The 22,034-nt window shown below is 37.3% G+C and overlaps 1 protein-coding gene across 1 annotated transcript in view; it reads left to right on the top strand.

Moving 5' to 3' along the window:
* Positions 1–22,034, top strand: part of mboat1 (membrane bound O-acyltransferase domain containing 1) — a 150,397-nt gene that overhangs the window by 101,588 nt on the left and 26,775 nt on the right. The window contains exons 8-10 of the mRNA XM_079445877.1: positions 4,659–4,851; positions 8,647–8,750; positions 8,877–8,941. Of these exons, the coding sequence (XP_079302003.1) occupies positions 4,659–4,851; positions 8,647–8,750; positions 8,877–8,941 (362 nt within the window). The remainder of the gene's footprint in view (positions 1–4,658; positions 4,852–8,646; positions 8,751–8,876; positions 8,942–22,034) is intronic.

Raw genomic sequence — 22,034 nt, 5'->3', positions numbered from 1 at the left:
ACTTTATTTTTTAAAAGCACATTGTTTTGTTGTTATTATGACTATACACAAATAAAAGTAGACCCTTTGCAGTTTCAAATGATACCTTACTCTCATCTGTAAGATCAAAACTCCTGGAGTATTTTAGTTAGTTTCGCGTCAAAGAAAAAACGACACAGCCCGCACCGGTGGGTTAAGGAACACCAAGTAATCACACAGCTTTCTCCTGTTATGATGAAAACTGGCAATTTTGCCAAGCAAATAACAAGAAATAGGTTGCAGCAGTTTGTCTTTCGACTATACTTGCAAAAATCCGCTATGGGACTGAGCTCGAATAGCTTCAGCGTTGGCGACTTTTTATAGGACAAAATCGCTGTAAATCAAAAGGAGATGCAGTCTTTCGACAGACCCTCCAATCATCATGCAGAAGCCCGGAGTTCAGCCTCCATTCACCCCCAGAGACGCTGAGCATCTGTGGGCGGGACATAATCACAGCATTTATCCAATGACCGTCTAGTTTTGAAGCACTGAAAAAAACAGTTGAAGTCAATGGACGCTAGGCTTCAACAGGGAAATACACTGTGACGCTACGGGAATATATGAGAAGGAAATCGAGTCAGCTGACCTGCTATATGTAGCTGATTCTGAACGAACTCATCTCTGAGATGAACGTGTTCAAACGCATTTTTAGTCAATAAAATGTTAACACAATAGTACATATTTGACCATGAATTTTTTTACATTATAGGGGAAGCCAAGCTTCCCTTGCAGTCTTAAAGAAATCCCCACTGGTGCGTAGTGACTGTAGATACTGTAGTGACAGTATCTAGGGCTGTAGATACTGCTTTGGATGCGATTAGCTCAGGGAGTCCTGTACATTGTTCGGTTCCGGTTGAGCCTGTGCAGCAGGGCAACTGGGTAACAAGGCAGCACAGTTGCGGGTTAAAACACCGCTCTTCCGTTTCGATCAAAACATGAAACTAGTTCTCCCCACTCAGCCTATATTTCTGTAAGCATAAATATTGTGAAAATATCAATATTAATTGTGTCTAGGCAAAGACATTCATCCTGTAACAGGTCGCGCGCCGCTGCACAGAGCTAACGCAGGTTTGGTAGATGTTCATTTCATACTTAAAACTTGTGACTTAAGTGACTTAAAACTTATTTAATGTATAAATTATACATTGTATTTAATGTATAAGGTACATGTACAACAAACTGGTAGTGTCATAGTGGTATCATGTACTGTAATCAAATGTAGCCTATCTATACCTGTGTAATTGTAGACAGCACATGTGGTGTTTATCTAATAAAGATCTTCATAGCTAGCGAACAATAGCCTTTGCAGATTTTCTTTCTTCAATGCTCTTGATGTTCTTAAACTTTCTGTTATAACTCTTGAGTGAGAACCACTTCAGACGACTCAGGGAACTGAACAAATCATTCAAACTGATTCTCAAAGCAATTCACTGGTTTGCCAACTGATTTGATCAAGCCTTTGAACAGAATTGACTCAAAAGAATGAATCATTGGGCATCGCTCATTGCCCAGAGAAAAGTAGACTGTGCGTTTGGAATAAATTGAAGCATTTAACTTTATTGCATTTTTTATTAAGATAAAGTAACGTCGCCCACTGTAACAAAGTAAAAGTACTGTTTTTTCACTACAAATATACTCGAGTAAGAGTAAAAGGACCCATCTTTAAATATACTATTAGTTACCCAAAACTATTAGTTACCCAAAAAAATTAAGTATATGTAACGAAGTAAATCTAACTCTTTACTACCCACCTCTGCTCACACACACACGCACATACCCACGGTTTTGGGCAAGCTACTTGGAAAATGTAATGAGCTAAGCTAACAGTTACTTTTCATTAAATTATGCTTCACTACACTAAAGCTACAGCCCTGGGAAATGTCGCAAGCCAAGCTACAGCAACATGGTAAAAGTAGTTTACTGTAATGAGGAGTCAGTGACGTTAGGATCCATGTGCAGCTTTATTAAACACAATGTAGATAAGGCAGAATCAAAGTCAGAGTTCAGGCTGAAGATCAGGGCGGCAAACACACAGGGAAATCTAATAACAAGGCAGGTTGAATCAGAATAGGCAGGCGGCAGAGAATCACAGTCCAGTAAACAGTCCAGGTCATACACAGGGAATCATACTCGGAATAAATGCTCAGAAATGTTTGCATCGCAAGACAAGACTTTGCAATGAGTAATCAGAGAGCACAGTTTAAATAGATCAGAGTCAATGGAAAACACCTGTGAGTGTAATCAGCCACAGGTATGGGGTATGTGGGAAATGGAGTCCAATGATAGTTAATACTCAGGTGACGGCATCCTCTGGTGGTGATCGGAGGGAGCCACAGAGGCTGAGGTCGTGACAGTTTACTACATCTAAGCTATTTAAAAAAAAAAATAATTTATACTGAATCAACATCATACCAAGTCAATGCTCTCTCAGTGGTCAATAAAACTGTCAGTCAAAGCAGTTAGATAGGCATAATAGTTCAGATTAATTGTTTGTTTATTCAACAACTGTTTCAAACCATGTACAGGGTCAGATTTACCTCATATTGTGACATAGGCAAAATAAATTTTTGCTGTTGGCTGGAAACCTCCAATTGGTAGCTGGTATTGTGACTTTATTGTATACAGATACATTTATTCAAAGGGTAACACTTAACAAGGATCGTTAGTTAAAATTAGTTAACTCGTGAAGTTAACGAACTAAGAATGAGCAATACTTCTGTGGCATTTTTTAATCTTAATGTTAATTTCAACATTTACTAATGCATTAGCCTCTCAAAATCAAAAGATGTGTTTGTTAACATTAGTTAATGCACTGTGAACTAACATGAACTACCAATGAACGACTGTATTTTCTTAACATTAACAAAGATTAATAAATGCTGTAATAAATGTATTGTTCATTGTTTGCTCATGTTAGTTAATATAATGAAATCATATTGTGTTACCATATAAATGTATAGGCGTATACAGATAGGCTACATTTATTTTCATCATTGCATGTGTCATTATATTATTAAAATTTCACCAAAATCAAGTTCAAATACGAAGTTTTTGACCATAGAATGTCCCCCCCGTCATTACAGCCATATGAGAGGCAGTACGTTCATCTCATTTACGTTTTCATGAACTTGCAGGTTATACAGTTTTCTGTCGCTATGTGGGCGCTCAGTTGTTATTTGGCCAAAATATCATATTATAAAAGATTTGCTCCGCCCGAGCTATTTGGCTGTGACTTGACAACAAATGATAAACTAAGACACTCTTCTCTGCTCCTTGAAAAAAACTAAACAAAAAAAACATTAGACTTATATATATATAAAGATATATATTAGATATATATATTAGATATAGATATAGTGTTTCTTGAGTAAAGAAAACGCTGTACTTTGTGTGTGGTCATTGAAAATTTGTTCTGATAAATGTTCTTCACAGAAAATGAGCCAAGGCCAGTGAATCTGAGTTTGAAAAAATAATTAATAGTATAATTTTTCTTTTGATAAAAAAGTGAAAACAGGTCCCACAGACCAGAACACCATACAAGGGTTAAACTGATTTTTTCTTTTTTTTTTCTTTTCTGCTTTATAGGCCTTGAACAGTTAAATACTTGTATGTTTTAAAATGGTGGTATTTGCAAGTATCCTCGTAAATTAAATAATATAGGTCTTAAGTGAATGCAAACAGCTAAGAAAGAAATCATGTGTAACAGTATATTGGATCTGGGCAGCTCTTAAAGTGACAGCCGTCTAAATTTCGGGGCGCTCAAACACTGTAACTTGTTTGTGTGGTAAACATCATGTCGAGAAGATGCTATGAAAGTTTTATTTGTTTTATTTTCACTTCCGAATGAGGGGGCTATAAAGAATCATTGGTTAAAATTTATGTTTTCCACTGTTCCACAGCAGTACAGCCCCAATCTTTTTTGTTTTCCTTTCATTTTACTAATGACTTATTTTCTAATTTCGGGGATTTCAACGTGGGTTTCACAAAATGCTTGCTGATGGCTCAGTATACAGTTATTTGGACCAGCGGGCTCAACTGAATCACAACCTATGATTAATAATTGATGTTTATGTTTTCTATCGAGCGTTCAAAATATGAAACTATTACAATGAGCATATTGTTTCTGACATGCGTTGTATGCGGTAGACCAATCAAAACAGACTGGGCCATCTGACCAATCAGAGCAGAGTAGGCTCATGAAAAGGAGGGGTTTAGAGAAACTAAATCTTTGAACTGCTTCTAAGTAATTGTTTGAGAATTGTTGGAAAATGCGGTGATATTAAATACATTTTCTTTTACCTTCTATGCATGTAAACCTATTATAGTAGACTCCTAATAACCTTAAAAATTAAATAATGGGGCACTTCAAAGCAAAAATAACTCTATTGCTATATATTATTGTTACAGTGAAATAAAATTACTCACTGTGATGTAAGATTTTGGTCATATCGCTCACCCTAATGGTATGTTTATTTGTTGAAGCAATGTTGTAAGGATCAATTAATCAATGCTTTAACTTTTAAAGTTTCTGTCAATTAGAGTAATTAAACTACAGTACTAAGTTGTCTTGCACATTTCCCAAGAAACTTCTTGAGTATTAATTTTGTCCACTGAGATGAATTCCTGCTGTTCTTGTACAGAGGGCTGTGATTAATAAGCTTCTTGTGTGCGCTTGCTGTCTGATCTGGTTCTTCATCATCACAAAAGCATTCCCTATAACATACAATGTGGACCCACAATTCATCAGCGAGGCCTCTTTCATTACAAGATTGGCCTATGCCTTCATTTCTGTCCAGGCAGCCAGACCCAAGTTCTACTTCGCATGGACCCTCGGTAAGCGGATGGGGGTGGGGGGTGATGGGGTTTGGGGTGTGTTATGAGTTGCCATTCTAAAGCCGGGCTCACACTGTGCGATTTTTAATAGTCTTTTGCGATTGTTGCTTGTCACACTGTACGAACATGATCCCCATGTCAGACTGTAGGATCTCAGTTGTCTTAATGTCAGACTGTACGACAGTCAAGACGCGACAAAAACGGACGTACTCAAGAAGACTTGTCCGGAGTTTTACGTCATCAATACGTGACCGCGTTCTCTTGCTATAATGGTAGCTAGCAAACAACAGCAACGTGTAGCGTTAGTTTTATTAATTACATGCCTTGATTTAAAAAAAGAAAAAAAAAAAAAGAAAAAGACGACGTGTGTGGAGCAAGTCATGGCTGGGCAAAAGAGGACTTTATGGACTTCCAGTTCTACAGAGCGAACTTGAGGTAATTTTGTTATTCAAGTTTAAACATCCTGCCCCTTAATAAATAAACTTTAAGTAAACTTTACTTTGTACATATATTGTTTTTACAAATAATGAATGGTTTGAAGTTGTCGCGCAAATTGCGTCATCAAGTTCAGTGCTCCTATTGGTTCTTGGTTTGACGGTCGTTGTAGGAGATGTCACACTGCAGGAAAGTGTCTGAAATCTTCTGACACTGCCAGAATTTAATCGGAGGAAAAAATTAATCGCATCGGCCATTAATCGGCTGTCGGTGAACATGTCAAACCAGCGATCTAGACAACCGATTTTAGCCTAGGATTATAGGAATCTTTTAGGATTTTAGGATTTTCTAAATTTGTCTCAGACGACCAAATCGTGGCTAAAATCGCACAGTGTGAGCCGGGCTTAAGACATACTAGCTGAGCGAGAAGGGTCTGCCTGCAGACATGCACTTGCATTTTTTGACTTGCACTCCCAGACACCTGTACTTCCTCAAGTCAAGTCACCTTTATTTATATAGCGCTTTTAACAATACAGATTGTGTCAAAGCACAAATCAAAGTATCAAATTGGAGGATAGAGTGTCAGTAATGTATAATAATAAGATTAAACACTCAATTTTAATAGAAGTGTAGTAGTGTGTTATGTGTAAGGCAGGTTAAAGAAATGTGTCTTTAATCTAGATTTAAACTGACAGAGTGTGTCTGCCTCCCGAACAGTGTTAGGTAGATTGTTCCAGAGTTTGGGTGCTAAATAGGAAAAGTATCCGCCCGCAGTCGATTTTGATATTCTAGGTATTATCAAACAGCCAGAGTTCTGAGAATGCAGCGGGCGTAGAGGACTATAATGTGATAAGAGCTCACTAAGGGCTCATAAGGGCTTTATAAGTAATTAACATGATTTTAAAATCTATACGATGTTTGATAGGCAGCCAGTGCAGTGTTGACAAATGGGCTAATATGGTCATACTTCCTGGTTCTAGTAAGGACTCTAGCTGCTGCATTTTGGACCAACTGTAGTTTGTTGATCAAGCGTGCAGAACAACAACCCAGTAAATATATAAATTAGCATTTCTGCATTTGACGTTGAAAGCATAGGTCGCAATTTAGATATGTTTGTGAGATAGAAAAATGCAGTTTTACAGATGTTAGAAACGTGACTTTCAAATGAAAGACTGCTATCAAACAGCACACATAGGTTCCTAACTGATGAAGAAGAATTGACAGAGCAGCCATCAAGTGTTAGATAGTGTTCTAGGTTATTACATGTGGGGTTTTTAGGTCCGATAATTAACACCTCTTGTTTTTCAGAATTTAGCAGTAAGAAGTTACTCATCATCCAGTTTTTTTATATCGACTATGCATTCCATTAGTTTCTCAATTTGGTGTGTTTCACCAGGCTGTGAAGAAATATAGAGCTGCGTATCATCAGCATAACAGTGAAAGCTAACACCATGTCTCCTGATAATATCTCCCAAGGGTAACATGTAAAACGTGAAGAGTAACGGCCCTAGTGACTCCATACTGCACTTGTGATCGATATGATACCTCTTCATTCACTGCTACGAACTGATGGCGGTCAGATAAGTATGATTTGAACCATGCTAAGGCACTTCCACTAATGCCAACAAAGTGTTCTAGTCTATTTAAAAGAAAGTTGTGGTCGATGGTGTCGAACGCAGTGCTATGATCCAGTAGAACTAATAAAGAGATACAACCATGATCAGATGATAGACGCAGGTCATTTGTAACTCTAATGAGAGCAAGTGACGTGGTTTATTAACCAAATTAAAAACAAAAAAGTCTGCAAGTGACGTCACTTGCGGAAGTGCAGGTGTCTGAGGGTGCAAGCCTGAAAATGTAAGTGCATGTCTGCAGCCAGACCCTATTGAACTGAGCTGTTCAAATATTATTTCTTCTTGTCCATTGGAGAAAGATAGGTCTTTTCCAAATCATTAATAAAGGTCATTCCGTATTAGCATGTGATTAACTGTACAGCCAAGTGGCTGGTATCGGATGGAGAACATGCCAGGGAATTTTTGAATTTGTGATTTTCAGACCTGGAAAAATCATGGAAAAAAGATACATGAAGTGTGTATCACTAGCATCACCAAATAAAATTGCAAAACACTTTCTTTTTTGGCTGCTCCCATCAAGGGTCGTCACAGCGGAATTATCCACACAAGATTTTATGCCACATGTCCTTTCTAAATTGAATTATAGAACTCTCTCCTTTGGCTTCTCTTGTTTGGGGTCTCCATAGCGTAATTATCTATGCATTATTTGGCACAGGTTTTTACACCAGAAGCCCTTCTTAAATGGAATAACAAAAAAAGAAAGGTTTTCTCAATCTGTCAAATAGTTCCACTCCAAACTTGGTTGAGACAGTTTTCCTCTTACACTAGCTAATGTTCAGACAAATAGGGAAATCTTCTGAGTGTGCCACAGAGTGTTTGCACATTTAGGTGGGATAGGAGAAAGTCATTAAAAAACACTCCTTATATTTAAAAAGTCATGAAATTTCCTTTAGTTAATATAAGCTTTTCTAGTTTGCTGCCGTCTATTTCAGCTATATATTGTTCTTTGTGAGTGATTGTGTAGAGTGCAACTGGCTTACAAGAAAGTCATCATGGTAACCTCAGTTTGTGCATTAAAGTTCTTGCTGGATACATTTATTTATACAATATAAGAAAAATCTGTATCACTTTACAATAAGGTTCATTAGTTACCAACATTAGTAAACATTAACTAAGAAGGAACAATACTTCTACAGCATTTATTAATCTTAGTTCATGTTAATTTCAGCATTCACTAATACATTGTGTTTGTTAACATTAGTTAATGCACTGTGAACTAACATGAATAAACAATGAACTAACATTTTTCATTAACTAACATTAACAAAGATGAATAAATAGTGTAATAAATGCTTTGTTCATTGTTTGTTCATGTTAGTTAATATATTAACTAATGTTAACAAATGACGCCTTATTGTAAATTGTTACAGAAAAATCATATAAATGTTATTTTCAAAAAATTGCCTTTTACATAAAAGTCTAATAATGAATGCCATGGAATAATGAAAGTCATGTAAATCTATTAGTACAGATGTCCTTACACATTATCACAGATTCATATCATCAGCTTGTTAGAAGAGAGCTCCATGAACTGAATCAAGTGTGTCAGACAAGAACTGTTGTTGCTGATTTTGCCCCCGCTGCCATTTCTGTTGGCTGAGACAAATGCCTAATTAATAATGAAAGATTGGAAAATCATCAAAATGTAACAGTGTGGATGTACTTAAACATGATCTAAAATTGATAGTGCTGTAGAGTAACTGCACTTTTTCCCCCTTATTTATAGCGGATGCCATACATAATGCAGCAGGATATGGAGTCAGTGGTGAGAATGAAAGGGGAGAAGTGTCCTGGGATCTCATATCCAATGTTCGCATCTGGGAGATAGAGGTTTGTTCACTACTTTTTAAAAGGCCTAGCAAACAGTGTATTATGTACAGAATTTTCTAATGCTACACAGGGGCTGTGAATCTCTCTTACCAAGAACTATAAAATAAATATTTTCTTTATCCACAGACAGCGACAAGTTTTAAATCATTTATTGACAACTGGAATATACAGACTGCACTTTGGCTAAAAAGGTGTGTTTAAATTGAATATTTTTATTTGCATTCATAAATTAGTCAAATGATCTGTTGCTATTGACAAGAAAATGTTATTGTAAAGTTTTGAACTTTCAGTCTCTTGAAAGAACAAGTCTGAGACAGTATATGAAGACAGTAGAGAGTTAACTATCCCATTTGGTCAGCAATAGATGTGTCTGTGCAACCATTAATGACATGACACTGCTTACACATTATTTATGAGAGCAAAAAAGAAACATACAGAATAATGCAAGTACAGTAATGCATATGGTACATGTCCAAAACTAGTCAAGACAAGGAAGGCATTCCATGAAAGGAATGAGTCAGTAGCCGTGTTAGTTGCTGAAGCTATGGGAAGCTTTTTTTCTTCTTTTTTTTTCTGGAGTGATAGTCTCTGAAGCTTGTATACCATCATGCCAATTCCCTGGCAGATAAAGTCACACTAAAGTACCAAATCTAGCTGCGAGTGTCATTTTTCTCCAGTCAGTCAGTGAGCCTGTCACACTCATTGATTTAAGAACAGAGGGATAGGTTACACACTGTGCAAAATAAATGTATCCCAATTCAGTCCCTTACATGCAGCTTCAGTGATGACATGATAACATGAAAAAAATCAACAAACATACTCTTCTGCTTTTATGTTTTACTAATTTAATAAGTTTAAGTAAAGATCAGAAAAAAATGGCATTGAGTCCCACCCCAACAACTACCTCCAATATTTTCTAACAAAATGAAAATGCATCTCACTTTGGGTGGTGCATTATCTCAGCAGTGAGTTGAATCCCTGAAGCCATTAACACTTCACCACCAAGAGACATTGCCATGCCCACTAATTCCCTGCTCTTGAACATCAATTAGGTAAATTAGATTTTTGAGCTGAAAATTGGCTGAAAAGCCAGCTAGTGAGATAATGTAACAAAAAAATAACAAATTGATGAATTCTAAACAATAAATAATTAAACATAAATAAATAATAAACAATAACAGTTGTTGATATTACTTAATATTAAGTGTCTTTTAAACTCCAGCTAAGCAAGCCAAAAGGCAGCAGTAGCAAGGAACCCAAATTTCCTCATGTGAGAAAAATGGAAAAAGAAATCTTGGAAGAAACCAGGCTCATTCAGGGGACCAGTTCTCCTCTGCCCAAATCAGTGACCATGGTGTGATTTATAAGTCAGATTGATGTCCCCACCCTCCGGTGGGACAACTCCCCCACAAAAAAAAAATCATAATAATTTTAAAGCTTAGATCTCAGCTTTTTAATGAACGTAATTGTTAATCAAATCTTAACGATTGCGGAGTAGTCCCTCTAAACCGGGAGAATATCAGTAATCATATTTTTCACTGGATGGATCAACAAAAAATGGATATCATTTGAAAGCTTAGAGTCTGAGCTTTTAAAAAAAGTTTTCATCCTTTTATAAAATGTGTTTTTTTTGTGCCATGTTCTCTAACATGTCAAAAACATCATACAGCTCAGATAGTCATGTGTGATATGTCGGTAACACTTTATTTTAGGGTCTCTTAACTAATTGTTTATTAGCATGCATATTATTAGAATATTAGCCATTTGTTAGTAGTAATTAAGCACATATTAATGCCTTGTATGCAGTGTTGGGTAAGTTACTTTCAAAAAGTAATTAATTACAGTTACTAATTACTTCATCAATATTGTATTTAAATTACTTTACTAATTACTCTATCTGAAAAGTAACTTAGTTACTCAATAAGTAACTTAATTATTCAAATCGCTAATTAGGCTACATCTTAAAATCCCTATAAACCTTAATAGAAATTAAACTCTATATTCTTTCAATTCGAGTCAAACATAGAATAGTTTAGCCTTTTAGCTTTAAAACAACTGTAATACTTAAACATTTTTATGAAAAAAATGTAACCACCTTTGGTTAACAAATAGAAATACTCTGCAAAATATCTGAATAACAAAAAGGCTTAAAAGTTAAACAATACATTTCAGTTTGGCAAGATGTTCAGGAAAAACCCAACTAGTAAAATCTGTACAGGTTTATGTCAAAATAACACGTTAACTAATGTAGGAAAGAATAAATTACAGAAATGATCTTCTCTGCTGAATAATGTCAGATCGCGCTGTTCTTATGAGGTAAATTTCTCATAGCAGGTCTTCTTTCAAAAAAAGCGTGCAATCTGTGATTGCGTGCAGTTTCTGACGCTCGCTAAAGCGTGCAATCGCTTTCTTATGTGCGCTGTTTTACCGGCTTCACTTTCGCTTTCGAAACGATCACGTTCAGCAAGAAGGGGAGAGGATGGAAAGTGGGGGGCACCGTAACTCTGCCCGCGAATGCCCCCTCTTGGTGCCGGCCCTGATTTGAGTATTTAAGGTTTCTCTGTGAATCAGGAAAATCTGAAAGTGAACGCACCCGCACGCGGAGGGTTAAAGCCGCTGCATTCAATATCTTTAGACGGTAAATTTAGATTTCAAACTTTGTAACGCGTTACACCCAACACTGCTTATATGACATGACCTTATTCTACATCCCTAATCCTACCCAATACCTAAATGTAACAACTACCTTACTAACTATTAATAAGCAGCAAATTAGAAATTTATTGAGGGAAAAGTCATAGTTAATAGTGAATAAGTGTTCCATATTCTAAAGTGTTACTGATATGTCATATGAAAGGTCTCATCAAGTAGAATAAAACAAGCATAATTGTTTGGGGTTTTGACTAAACTTGTATGAGTTTTTGTACAAGAAGTCACCCCCAGACCTATATGAAAATAATATATTGATCTGGCATTTGTCACCTTATTGCTTGCAACTTCATAAAACATTCTCAGATCATGGAAAAATTTCCATTATTTAGAGCAGATTCTCTTGATTTAAAAAAGAGCCGTAACTCACTATAATCCATCATTTATTTCTTAACACATTTCTCATGAATTTATAACACACATAAAACTGCAATTGCAACATGTAGCTTAACAAAAAAAAAAATCTAATGTAGCTTTCATGTGGCGTTTTCGCATGCATATATCATAGAAAATGACACATAAATTCACCCTATTCAATAGAGCCCAAACTCACCATAATCCATCATTTAGATCTAAAGATATTCCTCATAGAGCTATAACACATTAAACCAGACAGGTGCAAGTGAGGCACAGCAAAGAAAAACAACTGTATCATCTACTTTGCTTCATAACTTCATGAAACATCCATAAATGATGGAAAATTGCACATCAATATTTTCCAAAAATTCTTCCGATTTTAAAAAAACAAAGCCCCGAATCACAATAATAGATATTACTCATAGAGGTATAACACATAAAACAACTGTACCCTTCACTTTGCGCTTTTGTTCGTAACTTCATAAAACATGCATAGATCATGAAAAATTGTATGTCATTGTTTTCAGAAAATACTCCCGATTATAAGGAACCCAAACTCATCATAATTTGTTCATTAGATCTAAATATATTCCTTATGATGTTATCTCACACACAAAACCATTAAATAAAAAAAGGTAATGTTCACGTTGCATTTTCATTCATATCTTCATGAAACATGCTTAGATCGTGGAAAATGGCATTTTAAATGACTTTATTTTCAGAAAATTCTCCTTATTAAAAAGAGCCCAAACTCACCTTAATCTGTCATTTGATATAAATATATTCCTCATCGAGTTACAGTATAATACATAAAACCCAAAAGCCACATTTATTATAACTTTCACGTGTTTTTTACACTTGGGTCATTCCATGTCAACTCAACAATTTGTCCCCGGCTCAGATTTTTGATTTTGCTAATATTTCTTCTGAAGAATGATAAACATGTATAGTGATGAAAGCCAAAATATTAAATGTCAAGGATGAATATTTACTGAGTAATCCACTATTTTGTAGAGTGGGGTCAAAATGGCAATTTTCACCTGAGATTCAGAGCCAAATTACAGGGGGGTAAAAGTGACTTAAGAAAGATGGCAGAATCATAATGTTACTATTACACAGAGATTGGTAGATCTATTAGTAAAATCTGTTGAATTGAGCAATCTTTGCTGCATTATGTGCCAATGGTTCAAAAATGGGGAAAGAACACTTCAAGTTTTTTTTCTCTAAAGTTTGCAGGCCTGTAACTCAAAAATGCCCTTTTAGATTGTGGGTCTTAACAAACTTTCCTTTTGACATCTTAATTTTTAAGGCCCTATATTGTTCAATTCCAGAGATATTGGAATTTCAATATGGCTCCAGGAGTAAATCGTTAAATTGTACACATTTTCCGTGGTCAAAAACCAAATGTGGGTCACTTTGCAAAAACATGATACTACTTTTCTTTTAAAGAGGAATGTCTGAAGAACAATGTTGAAACTACAGATGTATCTTGTTTCCTTCTGTCAAAACAATAATTAATTAAAGAAGTATAAATATATTGCATTATGAGTTTAGATTCTAGTTCTTAATAAACTTCTCTTTTGGAATCTTCATTTTCAATGCCCTGCATCATTCAGTCCCACAGATGGGGGGGGGGGGGGGGGGGGGGGGGTCTCAATGAGGCTCCAAATATTACTATTAAATATTACTAATTTTCAGTGGTCAAAAACCAAGCGTTGGTCACTTTGTATACAGCCTATACTTATTTAATTTAAAGAACAAAAGAATTGTATATTATTTCCCTCTATCAAAACAATATGTATAGAACATACCTGTCGGAGTGCTAAAAATGCACTGAAATGGACAAGCTGAGGCATATTACCTTTCTTTCAGTAGTCTATTTATAATATTATATATGAATCAGTTTCAGGGATATTTTTAAGAAGGGATTTTGTTCATTTTAACAGCTTCTGAAGCTACCAAGAGTTCAGATATACAGTATTGTAACATGTTTGAAACAAATCCCATGCCTCCTAGGGAAAAGTGGCTCCTTTTGCCACACAATGCATTCACATCAGTAAACCAAGATTTGCCTCATCTGGATTTATTATTCAAATTTTTTATTTTTTTATTTTTTTTATTTTTACTGTCATATAATGTGAAGCATCATCAGATTATGTAATATCTACTGCTAAAGGGCATATTTGGCAGAATCACTGATAGTACCTCAAACATTTAAGATCTCTCACACTTGGAATAATTAACACTGGGTAATTCAAAACCCCAGGTAAATGGGATCCTGAGTCATTTTATTTTACATTTCACACTGTTCATACTATGCCTAGAGTTAACAATTAAATCCTGCTCATTCATAATGTGCAAAATCTTCAGATATTCTGCTTTAAATACAACTAGATAAAAAAAAAAGTTTGTCAAGACAAATTTTAGGTTGGCTTGAGAAAGCCTAACCTGTAAGTTTAAAGCAGTTGTAAAAGCCTGAAATTTGAACATTTAGATAGATTAGATAATTAGCATGTTGCTTAGCATGCAGTTAGCATGTTTATAGTTGTGTTTCTATCATGATTGGCATGTTACTAACATGATTAGCATGTAGTTAACATATTAATCATGTTTCTAGCATGATTTTCATGTGCTAGCATGTTTCTAGCATGATTCACATGTAGTTAGCATGTTGTTAATCATGTTTCTAACATGATTTGCATGTGCTAGCATGTTTCTAGCATGTAGTTAGCATGTTGCTAATCGTGTTTCTATCATGTATCATCGGGGAAGTCGTGGCCTAATGGTTAGAGAATTGGACTCGTAATCGAAAGGTTGCGGGTTCGAGTCCCCGGCCGGCAGGAATTGTAGGTGGAGGGAGTGAATGTCCAGCACTCTCTCCACCCTCAATACCACGACTGAGGTGCCCTTGAGCAAGGCACCGAATCCCCAACTGCTCCCCGGGCGCCGCAGCATAAATGGCTGCCCACTGATCCGGGTGTGTGTGTGTGTGTGTGTGTGCATTTGTTCACTACTCACTGCTGTGTGTGTGCACTTGGATGGGTTAAACGCAGAGCACCAATTTCGAGTAGCTATGGGTCACCATACTTGACAATACGTCACGACTTTACTTTTTTTAAATGTTGCTAATCATGTTTCTAGCATGATTTTCATGTGCTAGCATGTTTCTAGCATGATTCACATGTAGTTAGCATGTTGTTAATCATGTTTCTAACATGATTTGCATGTGCTAGCATGTTTCTAGCATGTAGTTAGCATGTTGCTAGCATGTTGCTAATCATGTTTCTAGCATGGTTTGCATGTTGTTAGCTTGTTTATAGCATGATTAGCATATAGTTAACGTTTTGCTTGTCATGTTTCTAGCATGTTGTGTGTGTGTGTGTGTGTGTGTCTATATATATGTGTGTGTATATATATATATATATATATAAGGGCTGGTAATTTAATGCGTTAATTAGATTAATTATGGTGAAAAATAGCACGTTAAAATTATTAAATCATTTAACGCACTTGCCCCACCCCAGACCTATGTGGGTCATCTGACATTTCATACAGTTGACTGATGACAAATATGAGGCAGAGCAACAACTCACTGCGTGATGGACAGAGGTGGGTAGTAACAAAGTACATTTACTCCGTTACATTTACTTGAGTAAATTTTTTGAAAAATTAACTCGAGTACATTTCTAACGAAAAAAAACAGTACTTTTACTTCACTACAGTGGGCAGCGTTCCTCTCATTACTTTACTTTTTTTTTTTTTTTTTTTACAATTTGTATGCTATACATGTTAAGAAACACGTAGTTTATTCCAAGCACGCTATCTCTTTTATCTGGGGCATGAGCGATGCCCTATTTGCGAAAGAATCACTCTTCTGGGTTAATTCCGTTCAAGGTCCTTTACAAAGAAGCCTGTAAAATGGTCTGAATTGGTTTGCGAATCACGTTGAATGATTTGTTCAGTTCCCTGCAGGTACTGAATCGTCTGAAGCGGTTTCTCATTCATTCCGGGTAATTTGAGAACATGGAGAACATAAAGATCTAAAGTCAGTTGAAGCCAAATCTGCAAATTCTACTGTCGGCCTGCGATGAGGATCTTTATTAGTTGAACACCGTGTGTGCTGTCTGTCAACAATTCCACAGGTATACATTCGATTTCATTCAAGTAATATTGTAGTAGCGGTAAGCTAAATCGACTGTCAAGTGAAAAGTGTAGAGTGAAATTATGAAAAGTGTCAATCATACTACATTATATTAGTAGATTTGCTTAATTAAATTGCATCAAACCCTTTTTTGAGTGCAGACTGCAGCATTGAGTATTATAAGCAATCACACACATTTCTGTTGAGCTTATGAAGCAATATCCAATCAGAGCCATTTTGATTCATCAGATGTTCAGTGTTCTGAGTTGTGTTAAGGTAGTTACATCGGCACCCTTGCAATTCTGTCAGAAAATGCAACCCTTCTCTCAGAAAATTGTTGCAGTTGCAAATGTTTTGGTACTCACATGTTTATTTTTTTTTTTTGTTTGCTTTGACAATTCCACACAAAACCCAAAAAATGCACTGGACAAAATTATTGGCACCCTTATTTGGTAGCACCCCCTTTGGAAAAAATAACTGAAATCAATCGCTTCCTGTAACCATGAATGAGTTTTTTACACCTCTCTACTGGAATTTTGGACCACTCTTCTTTTGCAAACTGCTCCAGGTCATTCAGATTTGAAGGATGCCTTCTCCCAACTGCTGTTTTGAGATCTCTCCACAGGTGTTCTATGGGATTCAGATCTGGACTCATTGCTGGCCATTTCAAAACTCTCCAGCGCTTTGTTTGTAACCATTTCTGAGTGCTTTTTGAAGTGTGTTTTGGGTCATTGTCCTGCTGGAACACCCCTGACTTCTGGTGGAGATTGTGGTTTTGTCACATAAGTTTTGGCAAACTCCAGTCTTGCTTTTTTATGCCTTTGTGTCAGCAGTGGTGTCCTCCTGGGTCTCTCCTGTTCCGGCCTGCCGTGCTGCTGTTTATTTTTTCTGGGGGGCAGTCGTGGCCTAATGGATAGAGAGTCGGACTTGTAACCCGAAGGTCGTGGGTTCGAGTCTCAGGCCGGCAGGAATTGTAGGTGGGGGGAGTGAATGTCCAGCGCTCTCCACCCTCAATACCACAACTGAGGTGACCTTGAGCAAGGCACCAAACCCCCAACTGCTCCCCGGGCGCCGCAGCATAAATGGTTGGCCACTGCTCCAGGTGTGTGTTCACGGTGTGTGTGCTCACTGCTGTGTGTGTGCACTTTGGTTGGGTTAAATGTAAAACCATACTTGAGTATAGTTACCATACTTGGCCGTATGTCACGTCACTTTCACTTTTTTTCACTTTCATAATTTAATTCTCACCATATTTCTGACTTAAAACTAATTTCTGACTTAAAACTAATCTCCATTCACGTTTTCTACTGCTGCTTCTTCTTCTCTCTCTCTCTCCCTCTCTCTTTTCTCTCTCACTCCTTTTTTTTTTCTAACAAGTCCAATCAATCAACTGTGATAAATCGGAATTACTCTACAGTCACGGTGAGTAATGACTTCTCCTTGCATTGTTACCTGCACCACATGCCACATGTGCAGTTTATCTGTCTCTGTCAGCAGCGAGGGATTCACATGTGATAAATGCAGGGAAATAGTTAGGCTGACAGAGAAGATTTCAGAATTAGAGACACGCATCCAAACCTTAGTTGAGGACAGTAAGAATTTGAGGGCTGTAGATACTGCTTTGGATGTGACTAGCTCAGGGAGTCCCGTACATTGTTCGGTTCCGGTTTCAGTGCCTCTGCAGCAGGGTAACTGCGTGACTGTGATGCGCCATAGTCGCTGGTCAAAACACCGGTCTTCCATTCCGATCAGAACATCAAACAGGTTATCCCCACTCAGTGAAGCACTCACTGAGAAACCTGATGAAAGGGCTCTAGTTATTGACGATTCTATTGTACGGAACGTGAAAATAGAGACACTAGCCACCATAGTCCAATGTTTACCGGGAGCCAGAATGCCTGACATCTTAGCAAATTTAAAAGTGCTGGCAAATGCCAAACGAAAATTCAGTAAGACTGTTATTCACGTCAGCGCTAATGATGTTCTACTTTGCCAGTTGGAGATCACTGAAAATAATGTTAAAGAGGTGTGTGAACTTGCAAGTACGATGTCAGACACTGTAATATGCTCTGGTCCACTCCCTGCTTACTGTGGTGATGAGATTCATAGCAGACTGCCGTCACTCAATGGCTGGATGTCTAAATGGTGCCCGCAGAATAACATAGGTTTTATAGACAATTGGAAGAATTTTTGGGGCAGACCTGACCTGATTGTCTTCATCCCTCCTGGGGTGGTGCCACTCTTCTCTCTAGAAATATGGCACATAGTCTTAGAGTTTGTACTTGACTAACTGGGGCCCAGGTCAGGAAGCAGACAGACTGGCTGAACCGACCGTCTGCTAGCCGCTTGACACCACAGAAGTCACTTAATTCTCAGCACATAGAGACTCCTTCACCTAGATATCACACTATAGAGACTGTGTCTGTTCCCTGAACTAGAAAATACAGAAACCATCCAAAACCAAAGTTTTTTCAACAAATAAAAAACAGATGTAATACAGATAAACAAATGATAAAGCTTGGATTATTGAATATTAGATCCCTTTCTACAAAAGCACTTTTTGTAAATGATAAGATCACTGACCATAAACTAGATGTGCTTTGTTTGACAGAAACCTGGCTAAAACCAGAGTCTACTGCCCGGGATTACTGTTGCAAACATGAGCCGCGTCCAAAAGGTAAAGGGGGAGGTGTTGCTACAATTTATAACAATATTTTCAGTATTTCTCAGAGGTCGGGTTTCAAGTATAATTCGTTTGAAGTAATGGTGATTCATATAACGTTATCCAAAGAAACAAGTGTTAATGATAAATCCCCTGTGATGTATACAGATGTATACTGGCTACTGTATACAGGCCACCAGGGCACCATACAGACTTTATTAAAGAATTTTCTGATTTTCTATTAAAATAGTTAATGCTGGCTGCAGGTAAAGTCCTAATTGTTGGTGATTTTAATATCCATGTTGATAATGAAAAAGATTTGTTGGGATCAGCATTTATAGACATTCTAAACTCTATTGGTGTTAAACAACACATGTCAGGACCTACTCATTGTCGAAGTCATACTCTAGATTTAATACTGTCACATGGAATTGATGTCAGTGGCATTGAAATTTTGCAGCAGAGCGATGATATCTCAGATCATTATCTAGTTTCGTGTATATTACATATAGCTAAAGCTGTAAAGCCAACTCTTTGCTACAAATATGGTAGAACCATCACTTCTACCACAAAAGACTACTTTATAAATAATCTTCCTGGTTTATTTCAGTTCCTCAGCATATCCAATAGCTCAGAACAACTTGATGATGTAACAGAAACTATGGACTCTCTCCTTCTTGGAAAATACTCTCTCCTACAGGAAAGCCTTAAAAACTGCTAGATCTGCTTACTTTACGTCTCTTTAAGAAGAAAACAAACACAACCCCAAGTATTTATTCAATACAGTGGCTAAATTAACAAAAAAATAACATTAGCAGGTACAGACATTACCCAACAGCACAGTAGTAATGACTTTATGAACTACTTTACTTCCAAGATCGAAACTATTAGAGAGAAAATTGTAACCATGCAAGCTTTCAGGCACGGTATCGCGTCAGATAGTACGCTATAGATCCCCTGAGGAACAATTCCACTCATTCTCTTCTATTGGAAATGAAGAATTGTATAAACTTGTTAAATCATCTAAACCAACAACCTGTATGTTAGACCCTGTTCCATCTAAGCTCCTAAAAAAAGGTGCTTCCAGAAGTAATAGATCCTCCTCTGAATATTATTAACTCATCATTGTCTTTAGGATATGTCCCAGTAACCTTCAAACTGTCTGTTAAGCCTCTCATTAAAAAACCACAACTTGACCCCAAAGAATTAATTAATTACAGACCGATCTAGAATCTCCCTTTTTTGTCAGATATATTAGAAAAGGTAGTATCATCACAACAATGTTCCTTCTTAGAGAAAAATTATATATGTGAGGATTTCCAGTCAGGTTTTAGACCATATCATAGTACTGAGACTGCTCTCATTAGAGTTACAAACAACCTGCTCTTACCATCTGATCGTGGTTGTATCTCTCTATTAGTGCTACTGGATCTTAGTGCCACGTTTGACACTATTGACCACAGCATTCTTTTAAATAGACTAGAAAATTATGTTGGCATTAGAAGAAGTGCACTGGCATGGTTCAAATCATACTTATCTGACCGCCATCAATTCATGGCAGTAAATGAAGAGGTATCATACCAATCACAAGTGCAGTATGGAGTACCTCAAGGCTCAGTAATAGGCCCCTTACTTTTCACACTTGGGAGATATCATAAGAAAACATGGTGTTAGCTTCCACTGTTATGCTGATGATAATCAGCTATATATTTCTTCGCGACCCGATGAAACACCAATTTGCAAAACTAATGGAATGTATAGTTGATATCAAAAACTGGATGACTAGCAGTTTCTTACTGCGAAATTTTGAAAAAAAAACAGAGTTGTTAATTATTGGACCAAAAACTTTTGCATGTAATAATCTAGATCGCTTTCTAATACTTGATGGCTGCTCTGTAAATTCTTCATCATCAGTTAGCCTAGGAACCTAGGCATTAACCTAGGTTAACAGCACCTAGGTGTACTTTTTGATAGCAATCTTTCCTTTGAAAAACGTGTTTCTAGCATTTGTAAAACTGCATTTTTCCATATTAAAAACATATCTAAATTACGTCCTATGCTCTCAATGTCAAATGCAGAAACATTAATTAATGCGTTCATGACCTCAATGCTAGATTATTATAATGCTTTATTGGTTGGTTGCTCTGCGTGAACCAGGAAGTATGAGCACATTAGCCCGGTTCTGTCAACACTGCACTGGCTCCAAAATCGTGTATATTTTAAGATCTTGCTAATTACCTATAAGGCCCTGAATGGTTTGGCACCTCAGTATTTGAGTGAGCTCTTATCACAATAGACCTTCACGTCCGCTGCGATCTCAAAACTCTGGCCATTTGATAATACCTAGAATATCAAAATCAACTGCGGGCGTGAGATCGTTTTCCTATTTAGCGCCCAAGATCTGGAACAATCTACCTAACGCTGTTTGGGAAGCAGACACTGTAGAAGAGTTTTAAAAGTGAAAGTGAAGTGAAGTGACATTCAGCCAAGTATGGTGACCCATACTCGGAATTCGTGCTCTGTATTTAACCCATCCAACATGCACACACACAGCAGTGAACACACACACACCGTGAACATACACCCGGAGCAGTGGGCAGCCATTTTATGCTGCAGCGCCCGGGAAGCAGTTGGGGGTTCGGTGCCTTGCTCAAGGGCACCTCAGTCGTGGTATTGAGGGTGGAGAGAGTGCTGGACATTCACTCCCCCCACCTACAATTCCTGCCGGCCGGAGACTCGAACCCACAACCTTTGGATTACAATTCCGACTCTCTAACCATTAGGCCACAACTTCCCCGACTTTTATTAATCAAAATATTAATTAATCAAGTATAATCTATGTGAATATAGCCATTTATGCATCGTTATTCTACTATTATAAACATTTATCTGCCTGTTGTCACGGGTGGCGAGAGACTCCGTTATCACCGAAAATAACGTTTATTTGTCTGGCATCAAAACCCCAAGACTTCAAGAGTGATTCTTCATAGAAAAGGCGGAAGCCACCACAACACACTCTGCCAGTTTAAATCTAGGTTAAAGACCCATCTCTTTAACCTGGCTTACGCAAAATACGCTATCGCATTTCTAAAATTCAAATCCATTGAAGGATTGTTAGGCTGCATTAATTAGGTCAACCGGAACTGGGAACACTTCCCAAAACGCCCAATGTACTTGTTACATCGTTAGAAGAATGGCATATTAGCCATTGGCAATATTAGTCTGTTTCTTTCTTATTCCGAGGTCACCGTAGTCACCCAGATCCAGACTGTATCCAGATCAGATGGTCACTGCAGCCACCCGGATCCAGTCCGTATCCAGATCAGATGGTGGATCAGCACCCAGAGATGACCTCTACAGCCCTGAACGTCAGCAGAAACCAGGACAACTAGATGATCTAGACTGATCCCCAGTG

The sequence above is a fragment of the Barbus barbus genome (assembly GCF_936440315.1).
Source record: "Barbus barbus genome assembly, chromosome: 21".
Classification (NCBI taxonomy): domain Eukaryota; kingdom Metazoa; phylum Chordata; class Actinopteri; order Cypriniformes; family Cyprinidae; genus Barbus; species Barbus barbus.
This window is presented reverse-complemented; position numbering and strand designations above follow the sequence as displayed.